Raw genomic sequence first — 15,017 nt, 5'->3', positions numbered from 1 at the left:
CCAAAAGGTTACCCATCTCTATAGCGGACAAAGATAAGGAATTCCTTCAGGAATTGTCATGCAGATGCAATTGTGACAAATTTAACAGTCAAGGAACATAAATGGGATGAAGCTGTCAAGAGCTGATAGAAGTTATCCCAGGAGAAAAAAAAAACCTGGCATTTTAAGCATAATTCTGAGAGTACTCATAGTAGGTGAACAGTCTTCAGTCTGACTATGTGATTAAGGACTCCTAAAATGACTTGTAATGCACATCATAATTCAGTTATTTCTATGTATATGTATAACTTCCATCAGGATGTAGTGGTGGGCAAACAAAAAAAGAGAAATCTCAGAATGGCCATCATTCAGTCAACATGGCTGCATTTACACTGTCTTGCCTACTTAGATTAGATTAGATTAGATTAGATTTATTAAATTTGTATACCGCCCTTCTCCCGAAGGACTCAGGGCGGTGAACAGCCAAAATTAAAATACATACAATATAAAAATTAAAATAAATTAAAACAGAATTAGATCAGTTTGGCTTCCCCAAATTTTAAAACCCATTACCCATAAAATAACCCATTAAAATTTTAAGCCAGCCCGGCTTGCTGAAATAAGAAGGTCTTCAAAGCTCGGCGGAAAATACGGAGGTCTGGGATCAGTCGTATTCCTGGGGGTAGCTCACTCCAGAGGGTGGGTGCCCCCACAGAGAAGGGTCTCCCCTTGGGGGTCGTCAGTCAACATTGCTTGACTGACGGCACCCTGTGGAGACCCTCTCTGTGGGAGCGGATTGGCCTGTGGGAGGTTATCGGTGGCAGAAGGTGGTCTCGTAAATACCCAGGCCCTAAGCCATGGAGCCCTTTAAAGATGAGAACCAATACCTTGAAGAGCACCCAGAAGACCACCGGGAGCCAGTGCAGCTCATGCAGGAGAGGTGTTACATGGGAGCGCCATGTCGCCCCCATAATTACCCGCGCGGCTGCATTCTGGACCAGCTGGAGCCTCCGGGTGCTCCTCAAGGAGAGCCCCACTGCAGTAGTCCAGACGAGAGGTGACGAGGGTGTGAGTGACCGTGCATAAGGAGTCCCGATCCAGAAAGGGACGCAACTGGCATATCAGGCGAACCTGATAAAAAGCCCCCCTGGCCACGGCCGGCATATGCTCTTCTAAAGACAGCCGTGCATCCAGGAGGACGCCCAAGTTACGAGCCCTCTCCATGGGGGCCAATGACTTGCCCCCAATAGCCAGCGATGGCACCAGCTGGCTATATTGGGACGCCGGAAGCCACAGCCACTCGGTCTTGGAGGGGTTGAGTCGGAGCCTGTTCCTCCCCATCCAGACTGCACGGCCTCCAGGCACCGGGACATCACTTCAAGGGCATCATTGGGGTGGTCTGGGGTGGAGATGTACAGCTGAGTGTCATCAGCGTACAGATGGCACCGCACCCCAAATCCACGGATGATCTTTCCCAGCGGCTTCACATAAATGTTGAACAGGAGAGGCGAGAGGACCGACCTTTGCGGCATCCCACAAACAAGGTGCCTCGAGGTCGATCTCTGCCCCCCAGCCAACACGGACTGCGACCGGTTGGAGAGATAGAAGGAGAACCACCGTAGCACGGTGCCTCCCACTCCCAACCCCTCCAGCCGGCGCAGCATGATACCATGGTCAATGGTATCAAAAGCCGCTGAGAGATCTAATAGGACCAGAACAGAGGAACATCCCCTGTCCCGAGCCCTCCAGAGATCATCAACCAACGCGACCAATGCCGTTTCCATGCTGTACCCAGGCCTGAAGCCGGACTGGAATGGATCCAGATAGACAGTTTCATCCAGATACTGTGGGACCTATCACGCAACCACACTCTCAACAACCTTCGCCACAAAGCAAAGGTTGGAGACAGGACGGTAATTTGCCAAAACAGCCGGATCTAGAGAAGGCTTGACTATCCTAATTACATCTTGATTTAGCCTTTAAAAACACTATTCTACCTGTGGGATTTCCTGGCTTTATATGAACTTGTCCAGAAGTAGAAGTAGCCTTCTAAAGATGTCCATGCTTTTTGATGTCTGTATGTTAGGCCCAAAGGAGAAGTTCTTCTCTTACATTTTTCTCAAACTGAGAACATTCTTAAGAATCACACTCAGCTTCCATACTTTCTGTTTTTGGAAAAGGCATCAATTTTTTTTTCTTTAGAGCAGTGTTTCTCAACCTTGGTAGCTTGAAGATGGGTGGACTTCAACTCCCAGAATCCCCCAAACACTGCTTTAGAGAGTCCTTTTTAGTTTAGTGCTACTTTAAATTGCTGCATTATCAGGGGCTAACAACTTTCTTCTATGTATGGTCCAGAGTCTATGGTATCACTAGTATCATTTCCAAAGGAATTGTTGTTCTGGCCATGCCGAAGCATCTGGTAAAGCTGTAACCAAGATGGTCAACCAAGGAGGTGCTAGTGCTCTCTCTCTCTTGTAAGCTGGGTAAATATATTTATTTGGATGACCACAGGCAAGATTATTTCAAGGGGCAGATCACATCTAGCCTGTAGGACATAGGTGTCCAATCCCTGCTCTATATGGTAGTTTAAGGAGCTATAGTGATGCGGTGGTTATAATGCAGTATTGAAGCTGACTGCTCACTGCCAGGAGTTTGATCCTGATTGGCTCCATCCATTTTTCCAAGGTCAGTAAAATGAGGATGCACATTGCTGGGGGCAATATGCTGATTCTATAAACCACTCACAGAGTGCTGTGCATTATGGAATGGTATATAAATCTAAGTGCTAATGCTAGTATTCAATTTTTATGATATTATGTTAATATTTTATTGCTGTAAGTAGTTCATTGAGTGATCTAACAACAAAAACAAGCTACAAATATAATACAATAATTATGCTATGCTATAGCTCATTTGCTCATTGTTTCTACCCCCCCCTCTCTCTCTCTCTCTCTCTCTCTCCCTCTCTCTCTTTCAACTTTCCATCTCAAAATGACTATCAGGAGTACATAAACCCTTGAACATAATTAAATGACACAAATAAATATTGAAATCAGTCTAAGGGAAACAAAAAGGCCTAGTTTCCATGGTGAGTCTTAAGTTCATCTCCAAAAGACAGAGACTGGGAATCAAACACCAGTTCCTAGAGATTGAACTGCACAGTTAGGGAGCCTTCTCACAAATGTCCAATAAACGGGATTCTGAATGCAAAGGCATTTTTAAGAGAACCTTGCCTGCATATCTTAATGCCTGAACAAGTGTATAATGAGGGAATTATGCCTTAAAAAGATATTGCAGACTTAAATCAACACATTAAATTGTGTCCACTAAACAATTGGCAAGATATGCAGATTGTCCAATTCAGACAAAATATGATCCTAGCATTGTCACCATGTGACAATGCTTTGTTGCTGAATTTTGCACCAGTTGAAGTTTCTAGTTACTTTTCAAAGGTGCTCAAAGTAGAACAAGTTGTAATATTTTTATCCACTGCTTACTGAATATGCTAGAAGCTCTACAGATAAGCAAAATAATTATGGCTTGTTTAGCCAATGATAGGTTCAATCTTAACTGGTCTGGCCTTGCGTTTCTGTACATTGATTGGAAACCTAAATGGGCACAGAAACAAATCAAGATTAAGCTAAAACATCACAAGCCAACCAGCCATCTTTATTTTGACATCTTCCAAAGAAAGTAGCAGTTAGTAAGAAAATAACAAACCCTGGTTTCAAACTGTGTCTTACAGTCATACCCTCCACTCCCTTCATACATCACATTAACTCAAGATCATATTACTTATTGGCTCACTGTAGTATGTGAATTTAGTAATATGTACTCAACTACCTCTTCCATATTCACAGAGAGGATTGCATGAAGTGGTTTTTATATCCTCTTCATTTTTAATAGCCTGTTGTGTTTAACTTTCCTGAAGGGCAATACTTCTACAATTTTTCAAGGAGAAAAATTATTTTTCACAAAATAAAAATTACATTATTTTCAGAAAAATAGTTTTTTAAAAAATACATATAGTCTTCTTGAACTGCAGATAATTGCCTGTTTTCCAAGGCTTCACAGATAAATGAAGTATTGTTGTATAATTAGAGGGTTGCATTAGGACAGGGAAGATCCAAATTCTAAATCCCAGATCATTGGCTGACTTTGAGTCAGATATAATCTCAAAGAGTTGTTGCAAGAATAAGAACTAAATGGAAATAACTGTGCATATGACTTTAAGCAAGTAAAGAAAAGATGATATCACAAATAAAATAAATATACAGCTAGAAACATTTGAAAGACCCTTTCAAATGGAAACAAGACATCAAATTAGAAGAGTTACTGCTGCATCCAACATGGAATTAAAGTAGCTGTCTCTTGACAAATGTCTCTATGATCTATTGTAGATTCAAATCTAGAAATGTCTATACCCTTATTTCCCAATTCTCCCATCTCCCACAAATTCAGTGCAACTGTTTCTGAGAATAAAAGATGAAGTTTCATTAGAAGTCTTTCAATCTAGTTTCCTCTGGATAAAAAGTAATAAAAATTGTTGCCATTGGTGCAAAAATTATTTAAAATTAGTAGAAGCCATATAATAATTTTGAAGGATAAAGTGCAAAAGAAAAAGAGTATTGTGAATTTATTAGTTTTGTAATGAACATTATTTGCCTTATTTCCATATGCAAATAATTTAAGTACTAGATGACTTTAATGCAACTATGTAAATAAAAATTAAAACAGCAATACTTTTAAAACTTTGTATAAAATCTCGCATGAAATAAATGAGAACGCCTTACCAATCACATATGTCTTGCAGAGTAATCCTAAACCCATTTATTGGGACACAAGTCCATCAAATTCAGGATATCAAGTAAAATGTTCATAGGAATGTAGCCTGAACGTTACACAAATTAATCTCGGCATTAAACCAAAATCTGGTTGACTACTTTAGCCACAGAAATACAACGCATTAAAAAACAAAAAGAAAAGAAAAACACACAGTTTCTTCACTTCTACTCAAATGATTAGAACAGTCTATGCTTTTCAAGACATTTTGACTAACCCAGGCATATACGTAACATCTCAGATACTGATCAAAATCTGTTGTTTAAACAATTGTCCTTCTTCATACCAGACTTTAATGGGCACACCTACTTTAATAATGAATAATGTGCTATATGGAACAAATCCACTTTCCAAAGGTTCCAGGAGATGATGTAAAAGATTAAACCTTTTCATCTTGTTTTATCAAATCAAAACCATCATTGTCCTTTGCACACAATCTTGAATCAACTGAGAGTTATTATGTATTAAAAGAAGTTCCAAAAGACTCCATGGAAAGGCAACCTTATTTTGAATGATCTGGCCCTCTTGTACTGACCATGAAGAGGTAAATTTCTTCCCAATGGACAGACAGTGGGGTGGGGGAGGGAAGACCAATACATCACTGCTATATTAGTCATTGTCTAACTATGGAACTTTATGTATTCCACTCTCAACTTTCAAGAGAGTCAATCCTTTTCACCAACCAGCTTTCTCACATTAAGAATTTGTCAAGTCCTTTTTCCTGCTAAACTGAATCCTATTGATTTCTGCTTCCCTCCCTCTTCTTTTGTCTTTCCCTTTTCCACACCTGTAGGTCAATAGCCCAGGACAGAAACTCCACAAGAGAAGTTTTGTCCCAAAATGCTAGAGATTATCTTTTTGTGCATGGTAACAAGGTGCTACACAGGCTCAGAAGGAAGTTCAAGATACAATCTATTATTCCTGATCTTGAGACCCAACCCACTGCAAGATTCTGGCCTTCTCCCTTTAGCATTGGTAGGATCTACAGCTACCAGGAAGCTCAGAAGGAGCCAGTAACAACTGCCATAAGGAAGACGCAGCCATAGGGAGGTGCTGGGAGGGGGAGATGAAGTCTGTACAAGATTGTCTAACTTCCACCTTGCACACATTTGAAAATGGGGAAAGGAATACAAGGGAGGCCACTATAGAATACAGCGTTATGTCTATACACACAACAATCTCAGAATCATAATGACCTTTAGCGTTGGCACATTAGAACTTTTTTAAAAAATGCTAATGTTATTTGGTTTATTATGAACATTCTTAAGCAGTAGGCTTTATGGCTTATTTCAAGATAGCTCAATGTACAACCTAGAGTTTTTCAAAAAAAAATTAGATTTTTAATAAAGTGCATTTTGATTTTACTCTTATTTGAGGGTTTAAGGAAGTGAAATTCATAACTTTCTTTATCATGGAGTGGAATATTTTATGCCACATGTACATACAACGTAGTGGAAAAATGAAATAATATTTTTACCTAAAATCACTTCCTCTTACTGAAGGGGGGGTGGGATCCCCATATTCCTGCCCCCTCCGTGCTCCCTTCTATAATATGCTTATTTTCTGATTCTAGAATCAGGGTGTTTTTAATCCATCCCCTTACCCCTGCCCCCCTTCTCGCCATCTTAATTCCCCCTCCCAGTTTGAAATAAAGAATTCCTGAGATCCATCTTTTACATCTTTCTGTCCCAAAATACACATGCAGAAGTTCCAAGAAAACGGGAAGAAGATGGCCGTTTCTGATCCAATATAAAAGCTCTTTTGTTGCCTTCACATACAAAAGCCAAGAATCGCGTTTCATATCTAGGCCCTGAAGGACATGAAGGCATTGGTCCTCCAGTTCTACAGCACAGAAGTAAAGTTCTCCCCAAACTTTGGGAAAGTTACACAGAGAATCCAGAGCCAATTTTTTTTTAAAGGGGGGGAAGAGTGAAAAAGAGATTGGGGAAGTTAGTGGAATTCAATAGCTCTCCTGTGGGTTCTACTTAACCCTTGTATTCCTTGTATAAAGGAGGAAATGTAATCGCAGTGCGTCCACCACCGAGATCGTGTTTTGTTTTGGGTTTTTTTTTTTTTTTCTTTAAGGGAAAGAAAACACAACCAACCAGTTGATCCGTTCAGGAGCAGCAAAAGTAGCAAGCTGGCTGTGATCACTTACTTGTCCGTCTCTTGTGACATGTTTGATCCAATGAACTCTCTCCCCTTTTCCAGATGCCTCAGTCTCTCTGGTGAAACTGGACTTTCAGGTCTGTGCAGGTAAAGGTGTGTGAGTGTGTGTGTGTGTGTGCGCTCGCGTGTGAGAGCGAGCGAGCTCCCGGGACGGCAGAACCAGAGCTACTGGTAATTCTGCTTTTCTTTCCCCCCTCTACTTCTCCCTCAGCCAGCCGCAGAGGTAGGAGTGGGACAGGTAAAGCCCCCTTCTCCCCGCCCCTCGCATGTGGGAAGAAGACTGGCTGGCCTTTTTTTTTTCTTCTTTTGCATTCCCTCTCCCCCCTCCCCGCCCGCGGTTTAGGGCACCGAGCAGCCAAGCAACAAAAGCTGAAGGCGCCTACAGGTAACTTTCCCAAGAGAAGCTGGATTCTTTCACTCAAGGATAGCAGGCAAGAGGGACGAGCCGCGAGCTGATTGGGTGGAGCGGGCCTTCAGGTGAGCAGCCATTGGAAGAGGCGCGCTCAGGTAAAGGCCCTGGCTTAGAACTCGGCGCGATCGCACCTCTGGGAAGCAGAGCCGGAGTGGTTGAAGGGAGCGTGGGGGTGAAGGGCGGGGAATTGGGGGCAGACAGAGACAGAGAAGCGGAATGGGATACTGGGGGGGGGGTATCCGGGCAGGTGAAGCTGGGCAGAGGAAACCGAACTCCCTGGCCGCCTGAGGAGATTGCCGCTGTGTGGCTGCAAACGGGGGGTCTGCAGGAGGAGAAGGCAGACAGACAGAGCGAGGGAGCCGCAGGGTTGCCTGGACTTGAGCTGGGACAGGAGTTGCTGGGGAGCGGCCCTGGCAAACTCGCCTTTGGCTTTGCAGCTGCTTTCCGAGTTCCGAAGTCAGCCCGCCGCCCGCCTCTAAACCTCGCGCCCAAAAGGCGGGGAAGTCAGCCTGGAGCCCCGAGGCAGAGCGCCAGGCGCTTGCCCGCCCTCTGTGTGGACCTCGACAAGAGGTTGGGGGACAGAAACGGCCACCTTAAGCTGCCTCCTCCCCCCAAAAAAATACGTTTTTTTTAAAAAAAAAAATATGTTACATAAATTCCTTGTGTTTCGAAGTGCGGTGGGTTTTATACTGCCGCGACAGGATTTGCAGGCCTGGACTAGGGCCATGAAGGGGCTGACTTAAGTTATGGCGATTTCTTTATTGCAGATCTCAAGTTTGTTCGGATTTGCTTATTACGGTTATTTTTTTTTAAAAGCTAGATATGGAGCTAGATAGAGAAAAGGAGGTCAGTCGCATCCCACCTCTATTCCCCACCCCACCCACACACCCCACTTTGCTTCAACTGAAAACTTTCAAACTGCTTCCTTGGGTAAGAAGAATAAATATGAATTGTGTGTTTTCTCACACCCGGTGCTGTAATGTTTGCAGTATTTATAGCCTTTTTGCCTTACTGCCTGACCTCATCCCTGCAAGGTGTGTGATAAATTAGAATTAATACACGCTATTTTGCTTTTTTTTAAAAAAAAAATAATAATGTTCAGAAAATGCTTAGGAGCTTTTTAAAAAGTAAGTTCAGGAGTGGAAATGAACAATAATAAACAATATCCAGTCCCTAAACCCTGGATGGATCCTTCATGTTTAGTCTTCTATCCTCTGGTATTTCCACAGAGAACAATCTGTAAGTATAACGTGGCCTACCAGTGAAATGCAAGATTTCCCCCATTTTCCAGGAAAGACTTATCTAGTGTTTGCTACAGGCCCTGTCAATCAATGACGTGGAAATAAGCAATTCAGTCTGCTATTTTATCTATGCTTATTTGGAAGTCAATTCCTCTTAACACTCTGGAAGTGATATCCATGTAAAGAACTTTCCCATTCAGCTGTGGAGAGGAAGAAGAGTTCAACAGATAAAGATTTTAGGAGAATGATCTCTTTTGATGTAACAGAAATGACCATCTGATAGTTATCATTCAATGGACTATTAAATATCTCTTGTGGCCCTATTAGCTTTTATGGGGGTAGTAAGAAAGTAACAATGGAATTTATAGCTGCACAATGGGATGATAATCACTAGTTTCATGGCTTTCAAAAAAAATATTAGGGGCAACAGATGACTTCTTGAGGAAAAATCTGTCAACAACTATAGCAAAGACAAGTATATAAAATACTTGGACCAAAAATAGGGAATGAGAGTCTTTTGGGCAATATAATCTTAAATTTAGATGGCTTTTGTATATCAAATTAAAACTTAACTTACAGAACTTTTTTTGCAATCAAATTCCCCGTTAATTTTTTTTCAAATAGCATAAATTCAGAATAATAGCCCTGAATTGGGGATTAATACCCTAATTCTCAAACACTACGAAATACAAGATACATATTAGCTTAAAAACTGTGAATCTTGGAACATATTGTACACCAAAAAAGTTATGTCCAGTGTAATATTTATTAATGAACCTGCCCATTGTGAATTAAAACTAACAGACCAAATGTTAAGAGAAATCAAGATCTAATCCTTTGTCCAAAAAAATTGAATAAAATAATGTGATGCTTAAATGTGTAATCCTAATTACAATTTGAATGGAATAAACAGGAAAAATAGAGTGGGAGTTGCTAAAGAGCCGCTCTCATGCTTTATTACATTTGAAACTCAATGTTTCTATACTTTCACTTTGGCTACTTTCTTTCTCAAACAGCTATAATTCTAAGGTGAAAAAAAACCAAGGTAAAAGGCAACTGTTTCTATATCAATTTAGCATGGGCGTGTGATTTTTTCCATTTAATAATAGTATTGTTTGGGTTTGCTGTATAGGGCCAGAAAAACAGGTATTCAAACAACAGTTAATGAAGGCTACAAAATATAATTACAAGTACATAAAATTATGTGTTCTAGAAACATGTAAAACAAATTTATGGGATGAAGAGGCTAATGGGTTGTATTTGTATCAAAGCAATGCTGCTAATAAGAAAACAGATGTTTGAATAACAGTTCTTTTAACACAGGGTGGCTTACATATGTTTGTGCTTTTCTATTGGTATGTCATTGAAAGCTCCTGCGCAGATTCCAATAAAGAGCACCATGCAAAAAGCCAGCTACTAATTTTGCAACAGGTAGCACTTATACTTAATCCTTTATGTATCTTAAAACTTAGCAATCATCTTGTTATATAATTTGTTTTGAAGGGGGTTGTGACTTAGGTCAAGGAAAGTTTACTTTTTCAGCTAGCAGAAGATAGCAGCTTGATTGTAATGGGTTAAGTTGCCTTACTTTAATGGTGGTCATTCTTTTTCTGTGTAGCCTACTGTGATTTAGAATGCATGGCTAAAGCAACGTTTGACTTGGTGTATCAGGAATTGCAACCCAAGATGTTTGGAGAGTGCCGAAATAATCTCTTGGTAGGTCAGCAGAACTCCTTTCCTCTCCATGTTCATGTTTTATCACAGCACCTTAGAGAATTATTTTATCTATTACTGACTTTCTGTCTCAGTCTAACAATATTTATGCAGAAGTGAGTTCATGAAGGAAATTCCTAGCAGGTGTATCTGGGATAATGTTACTCAGTTGTTTTTCGTCATCTCCATATGGCCAACCAAATACAGTTAATATTATGGGAATAATTTATTATAGTTCCCAATTCATTGCAATTCTTTATTCAGTAAAAAAAAAACTTTATTACCATCATGACTAGTTTTTCATCATGATATTATATTAGGAACAGTGGCATGGTTTCCAAAATCGATTAAATTAATGTTACATCAGCCTTCTCTAGTTTTCTCCAGATGAGCTGCATTATCAGAGTTTGACGAAGGTAGGAAATGGAGTCCTGATTAACCATCTAAAGTATGCCTTATGAATGTTCTTTCATATCCCCTGGCACTCAGTCTTACCTGTTCAAACATGAGTTATCCTGGATTACTTCTCAAAGCAAGCGCAACAGCAGTTAACACTGCAGTGTGTTAGCTTTTAAACAATGCTGTTGTGGTAAATTGTTAACTTTGCCTATTGTAGGCAACTGTTGACAGAAACTGGAGACAAAAAAATCAGTGATTGATATGGTCAGTTATTAGCGCTGTGCTTCCCAAAGGCAATACTACTTAATTTGACACGTAGAGGCTGTCTGGAATTAGATTTAATTCTCTTCTCAATATCATAATTATCTGTGCAGACAGTTCAGAATGCCTTAAGTGCAGATTATTCTTCGAGCCTATAGGTCAAGAAAATACTTAAAATATTTAAGTGAGTACTGATTATTCTACTCTAATATAGCCATAGTTTCAACAAACATAATTGAACCAAACTAGTTATACTTTGTTCATATTCTTGAGGCTCATTGCAGCAGTTAACACTTCAAAAAAAAACGTCAAAGCTCTTATGAATCCTTGTGCGTGCAATTATGAGAATAGTATCCAGTCATTGTTTATTATAGCTATAAGACCAGGTACAGTACAAGAACAGTATTTTTTTTCATAACATTCCATGAAGTAAACCCCACACAAAAATACCTTCTCCTGATGTAATAAAAATGTTGCACTTTTCTGTAAAGAGAATAGATTGATGGATTAGGTATGCTAGTAAAAATATAGGCTAATAGTCTATCTCTCTTTGCTCACTAATAAATATTTCATGCTGGATATCTGTACTTTGAATTTATACATATGATTGCTTTGTCTATATTTCTGAAATTTTAGGTTATGTAATAAATTTTGGTGATGATGAATCTTCCATTGAAATTAACAAAAAAAGTTAGTTGCAATTTGGCTGGCCAATTTACATTACAAAAATAATAAAAACAACAATTGCAATATAAACAAATGAGAGAGCAATATATAATCTGCAAACATTTTCAGATACAAGCACCTTCATCAATGATGTATTTTCTGATTATCTGAAGTGGGGTAGGGGGCATCCACTTCTATCCTGTCCTTTTTTCAAGCAAACCAGGCATTATTATTGTAGATTAGACATAATCAGTTGCCTAAACCTACTGAGTAAATCTTTATGGCTCACTGAGCATTTAAGATCATGTTTCTTTTCCAAAGTGAATGCTTTAGTTGCTATAAAACTTATCTTACGATATAAGTCTGTTAGAAAAGGATATGGTAGTAGTATTAGAAATAGCTAGAAATACTGGAAACTTTTTCCTAGAAAAAGGAAATAATGTCAAAGACAGTATAGATGTGGTGCTTGCTGATCTTCTCCAGTTTTAGAGATTTAGCCTGTATAGAATATAGAATCAGCATGAGAAAATAAAAAAAATGTTGAGTATGAGTAAACATTAAATACTCCAGCCTTTTGCTTTCCAGAATTAATCTTTCTAAGGTGATTAATGTAAGAATAAAAGTGAGGAAGAAACTATGCATGCTCTACAACAAAAACGGAACATAAGTATAATAAATTAGTATTAGTGCCTCTGAATTAAGAGCTCACTTAACCTCTCAGTACTAGTATTAGCTTTGTATGCTGACAGTTGTCATCATGTAGATCGTTACTTATGTAGAGTATTTTTATTTATACCAGTTCTATTGCTAATCAATTTTCTTTGATGATCTGAAATTCTATTATCATATGAGATAAAAAGGGTCATGTCTGTATGCATTTTCTGTAAGCCATATAATTCTTTAAATCTCTTATCACACCCTCCTTCCTAAATAATATTTTTTGCTAATCCTAGCAAATGCCAGCCTACAGCCTAATTTACCCAACCTAAAACCCTGTAGGTATTTTCAGCTGCCTTGTGTCATGTCCTCTGATGTCTGAATTGTAGACAGTACTTTTTTGACTCTTAGATAGAGTAATCAGAACTGAACAAATAGTTGGCTCAAATATAGCTAAAATATATACTGACTTTCAAAGTAGGTTATGAGACTTAGCCTAATTAGCTCATATAATAATAATCATGTTGAATATTTGAATTGCTTTGTGTATAATATCTTGGCTACTGAGAAGGACTTGTTGATTTACATAATTATTTGCATGGGGAATATAACCAGCAAAGACTTATCAGAACACTAGTTGGCATCATCTCTAACTTTCTCTCCTGTATGACATTCTCTATTTTCCCTGCTTTTTTTCTGAGCAAATATCATGTTTCTAAACGAAGTTTTAGGCTGAAGCTGCCTATTATTTCATTTTTTGAGAAAGCTAATGGGATACAAAACATTTCTGGGAATAAAATTAATGATGGAGGCCAGAACTTAGATCTGCAGCCTGCCCCTCTTCTTAATTTTTAAAGTTTTTTTTTTCCAATGTGAAAAAAGGATTGGGATAGATGCCACTGAGAATAGCATCTAAAAATATATCAGCACCATAGACTGCCTCACTGAGCATCCCAGAATTAGATTACTGGTACTTAGTCAATTTGTAACAGAGGTAAATGAGCTTTTTATTTACAGTACTAGTTAAATCTCACAAACACTTCTTGTGTCCTGTTTTGCATCTCATTATAAAGGAACTTATCTATCCCTGGAGACGTTGACTCTCAGCAGGTAGCAGCACCTGGCTGACCTTGTCTGAGGCACCATGGGTTCCTGCTTGGATGGGAGAGTAACAAATTTGTGGGCCAGCCTGGAAAGTCCAGAAACATCTTGAAGTGGACCATGGCAAGCTGTTTCCATTGCTTTACAAAGAAAACTGCATGACTATGTCCATGAAGTTACTTTGGAATTAAGCTCATTTTGAAAAAAGACTACTTTTATTGATGTTTTGTGGAAAATGTAATTGAGATTACTCTGAATTGTGTTCAGTAATGTGCAGTGTATTTGTGGACTGCATGCTTCAAGTTACTGCATGATTTTTTTTTCGCCCTGAGATGACTTTATAAATAAACAGTGACCTGTGCTGAAGAACTTACTTCCTTATTCCTGTTCAGAAAGTAAATAGAATAAGCAGAGTTATTTACACTTGCCACAATTTTCCCTGCACCTTCACTTCTTTTTTTTTCTTTTTCTTTTAACTAATAAGTTTTCTTACATGGTTCATAAAAAAAAGCCCCACTTGACTTAATAAAGAAATTAAACTAGTTTGATGTGGTTGCAACTTGCAGTCATTCTAAAGATCCATTTTGTTAGGTTCGTTAAACAATAACTTGCATATTTAAGAGAGATGAATGGGAGCAATAGATTTGTCTTACCCAAACTTCATCCGCAGCTAAATGGGTGAACCATGAAGTTTTTCTGTTTGCTCCAGCCAGGTAAATATATCCATAAAATTAGCGGCCTGCAAAAATCATATTGAGATACTAGGTGGCAGCAATGGAGACCAATAAACTGTGTTCCATTTGTAGCAGCCATACCATTTCTTGGGTATAGTGAATGGTATTTCTCTCCTCTGGCAGCCCACTTTATTTCCATGTTGGGCATAAATGGAAAGATGTTCTGATCTGTCTCTCTTCCATCAGCCAGTTTCTTCCCCTACCTTCAATTTAGTGTCTATTATTCGCTGCCACGGAAGTTTGAATGATGACGACCATTGTTTTCGGGTGCTGATTGAACTACAAAAAACTAATTTGTAATGCCCAAGAAAATCATTTGGGGTAGTTCTAAACGTGAATACAATAGGTAATGGGACTTCTGCCTTTGTAGCTTTGAAGCTGGAATGGGGCCAGAAATAAGAAAACATATTCTACGCTCAGAAAATATTCCTAATTTAATCACAAGCACTGGGATTGTGAAGGAAGACAACTCCGAATGCTGCTTCAGTGACCAGTTGCATGATTTTGTGATGGCACTCTAGTCAGCCACAAGTCCCCTGTGTGCCCTTGCAGATTTGTTTCTTTGTTGTCAAATGGAAAATTGATGTTGGCTTAATAAGAGTAAAACCAATGCTATGAGCTCAAAATACCATCTACTGGTATCTTGTCACTTAGCTTATATTTCAAAGTAAAAAAAAATTGCACATTTTTATAGTGGCAGTGAAGCATCTATTCTTATAGATGTAGTTAAATATTGTATGTCTGCTCCCCCCCCCCTTTTTTTTTTTTGCAGCATTCAGAGAAATATTTTCATTTATTTAATTCCTTCTCATGTTGCTGTGCATGAATGAGAAAAGTTGTAGA

The 15,017-nt window shown here is 39.0% G+C and overlaps 1 protein-coding gene and 1 long non-coding RNA gene across 7 annotated transcripts in view; one reads left to right on the top strand and one right to left on the bottom strand.

Moving 5' to 3' along the window:
* The window catches only part of GRHL2 (grainyhead like transcription factor 2), a 78,800-nt gene extending 71,395 nt beyond the window's left edge, over positions 1-7,405 (bottom strand). For all 4 annotated transcript variants that reach the window (XM_034422124.3, XM_034422126.3, XM_034422125.3 and 1 more), the window contains exon 1: positions 6,980-7,405. In XM_034422124.3, coding sequence (XP_034278015.2) covers positions 6,980-6,999 — 20 coding nt within the window. In that variant the 5' untranslated portion in view covers positions 7,000-7,405. The remainder of the gene's footprint in view (positions 1-6,979) is intronic.
* On the top strand, positions 7,189-13,983 carry LOC117668322 (uncharacterized). 3 transcript variants are annotated; one of them, XR_004592242.3, is made up of 4 exons: positions 7,286-7,467; positions 10,014-10,074; positions 10,262-10,359; positions 13,413-13,983. It is a non-coding gene; the product is annotated as an uncharacterized LOC117668322 (long non-coding RNA). The 3 variants fall into 3 exon arrangements; XR_004592245.2 differs by lacking the exon at positions 10,014-10,074 and having other exon boundaries at positions 7,189-7,467; XR_004592249.3 differs by lacking the exon at positions 10,014-10,074 and having other exon boundaries at positions 7,189-7,497.
* The last annotated feature ends 1,034 nt before the right edge of the window (positions 13,984-15,017 follow it).

The sequence above is a fragment of the Pantherophis guttatus genome, chromosome 3, assembly GCF_059756535.1.
Source record: "Pantherophis guttatus breed Tessera chromosome 3, ASM5975653v1, whole genome shotgun sequence".
Taxonomy (NCBI): domain Eukaryota; kingdom Metazoa; phylum Chordata; class Lepidosauria; order Squamata; family Colubridae; genus Pantherophis; species Pantherophis guttatus.
This window is presented reverse-complemented; position numbering and strand designations above follow the sequence as displayed.